Source organism: Ostrinia furnacalis, unplaced genomic scaffold, assembly GCF_004193835.3.
Source record: "Ostrinia furnacalis isolate ACB-3 unplaced genomic scaffold, ASM419383v2 OfSCF6765, whole genome shotgun sequence".
In the NCBI taxonomy this organism is placed as follows: Eukaryota; Metazoa; Arthropoda; class Insecta; order Lepidoptera; family Crambidae; genus Ostrinia; species Ostrinia furnacalis.
In genome coordinates, this window is record NW_021137004.1 from 1 (window position 1) to 1,882 (window position 1,882).

Genomic DNA, 1,882 nt, shown 5'->3' on the forward strand with positions numbered 1-1,882 from the left:
TTCTAAGTCGGCTAAGCGGTTCGCGGCTTGTTCGCGCGCTCTCACTTCTCGGGCCGTAGCCGCCTCAGCCGCTGGTAAGCGAGCCGCCATCTCAAGACCACAATAGGGCCGGGGCTTGTCTGTGATGGTATAATTAATTCCTATATGAACTCTAGTCTAGAACTAACCTTAACAGCAGCGAGTTCCGTCCTCGCATCATCTAATTCAGCCTGCAGTGCACATTGTTCAGCTTGTAGTGTTCCGTATTCATCCTCTAGATCGGCTAAGCGGTTCGCTGCTTGTTCGCGCGCTCTCACTTCTCGGGCCGTAGCCGCCTCAGCCGCTGCCAAGCGAGCCGCCATCTCACGGCTTTCAACTTCTCCTCCGGTAAGGGTTTGACGACGTAACGCTCGCTCTTTTGCTACAGAGTCCTGAAGATGGGAAATATAATTAAAATATAAATGTAAAAGATACATACATATGTAGCTTAAGTACAATAAATTGCTACGTTAACATGTTTTCCAATAATCAACTATACACTAACTAAATCAAACTGAGTTTTTACTACATAACGGATTAACTAAATACAAATATACATACATAAATATCCTTATCTAGCTACTACAAACATACTTTCCAAATGTTTTTCTATACCTCTAACTTAGAGGCTCTAACATAAGGCTTCTAAAATCTACAAGTTACTACTTATACTCGTGGTAAACTCACAATCGCCCGAACATTGATTTCCGTGAGTCTTCGGTGTCGCAACTCGTGCACGTGTTCTAATATTTCCTACATATCAAAAATTTATGTAATGACACCTTTAAAAAAAGTTATAGGCGTCTATTATACGGTAGATCTTGCTTTTAGTTTTTCATACTCAAGGATGTAACTGACGCATTTAATAAATGTAAAAAATACTCAGAATTTCGCTATTCATCATGACTGAAGGAATAGCGTGACGCGTGCAAAAGCGAGTAATAGATGCCATAGAGGACTTGGTTCTTAATAACTTAATAAGTATTTATCTAATATGAATAGTCGACTGAACTGCGACATTAGTTAACCATCACATATTTTAATACAAATCAAATCAATCTTCAAGAACTGTCATCTCATAATGCTATGCAGCTCTAGCAGATAATAGGTAGGAGCTTCCAGCCTTTACGAAGAGTCCCGTATGCTATCACCCTAGGCCTGTCTTTTTAATTTATGTGAAACTAACATAATATCTCACCTTATAATGAATATGCTGGACCCTAGCTTCATCAGCCGCCGAAGCGGCGCGGGCGCACTCTGCCTGTAACTCAGCCACACGAGTCTCCAGCCTCCTCGTGCAGTCCCTCAGGCTGTCTCGCTCGGCCTGCAGCGAGACCGCGTTGGCTCGCGCCGCCGCTAATTCGGCCGCCGAGCGCTCGGCTAAACCAGAGGAAAGCTCCTGGTTGGTCCGTTGGAGAGCCATGCGTTCTTCCTTTTCGACTTCGATTTGGCGTTCGAGGCGGCTGTTGAAAAATTGGTCGAGAATATGTTAATAGACATTTCTATTGTGCCATATCGATATCGCTGTCGCGTGATACTGTAAACTACAATTTGGAGATGAAATGTTGAAAGGTTATTTGAGCTCGTCATCATCTCACGAAGAATTTGTGGGCTATAAAATCTCCTCGTTGTCACATTAAAAAAAATATTGTATTTAATTTAAGAAAAGTATTATCTTTAGCACATAATCATCTATAGTCCGATTTTCACCCGCCGCCGCCAGCTTGTTTTGAAGTGATGCTATCTCTCTCCCAGGCATCGCTTACTTTGAAGCGCATGTATCTCCCTCGCATGCATCGCCGCTAGTAATACATACGTGTTCTGCAAGCTGAGCGCCGTGATCTCGGCCTGTAGCCGGGCGCGC

General features: G+C 43.5%; 1 protein-coding gene across 1 annotated transcript; it reads right to left on the reverse strand.

The window, feature by feature from the left end:
• Positions 1 to 167: 167 nt before the first annotated feature.
• LOC114362804 (uncharacterized) lies at positions 168 to 1,876 on the reverse strand (the record flags this gene model as incomplete). The annotated part of the gene is made up of 3 exons (XM_028318341.1): positions 1,835 to 1,876; positions 1,217 to 1,481; positions 168 to 410 (listed from the first exon to the last, which is right to left on the reverse strand). Coding segments are annotated over exons 2-3 (468 nt in total), but the record flags the coding sequence as incomplete, so codon positions are not given.
• Between the last annotated feature and the right edge of the window lie 6 nt (positions 1,877 to 1,882).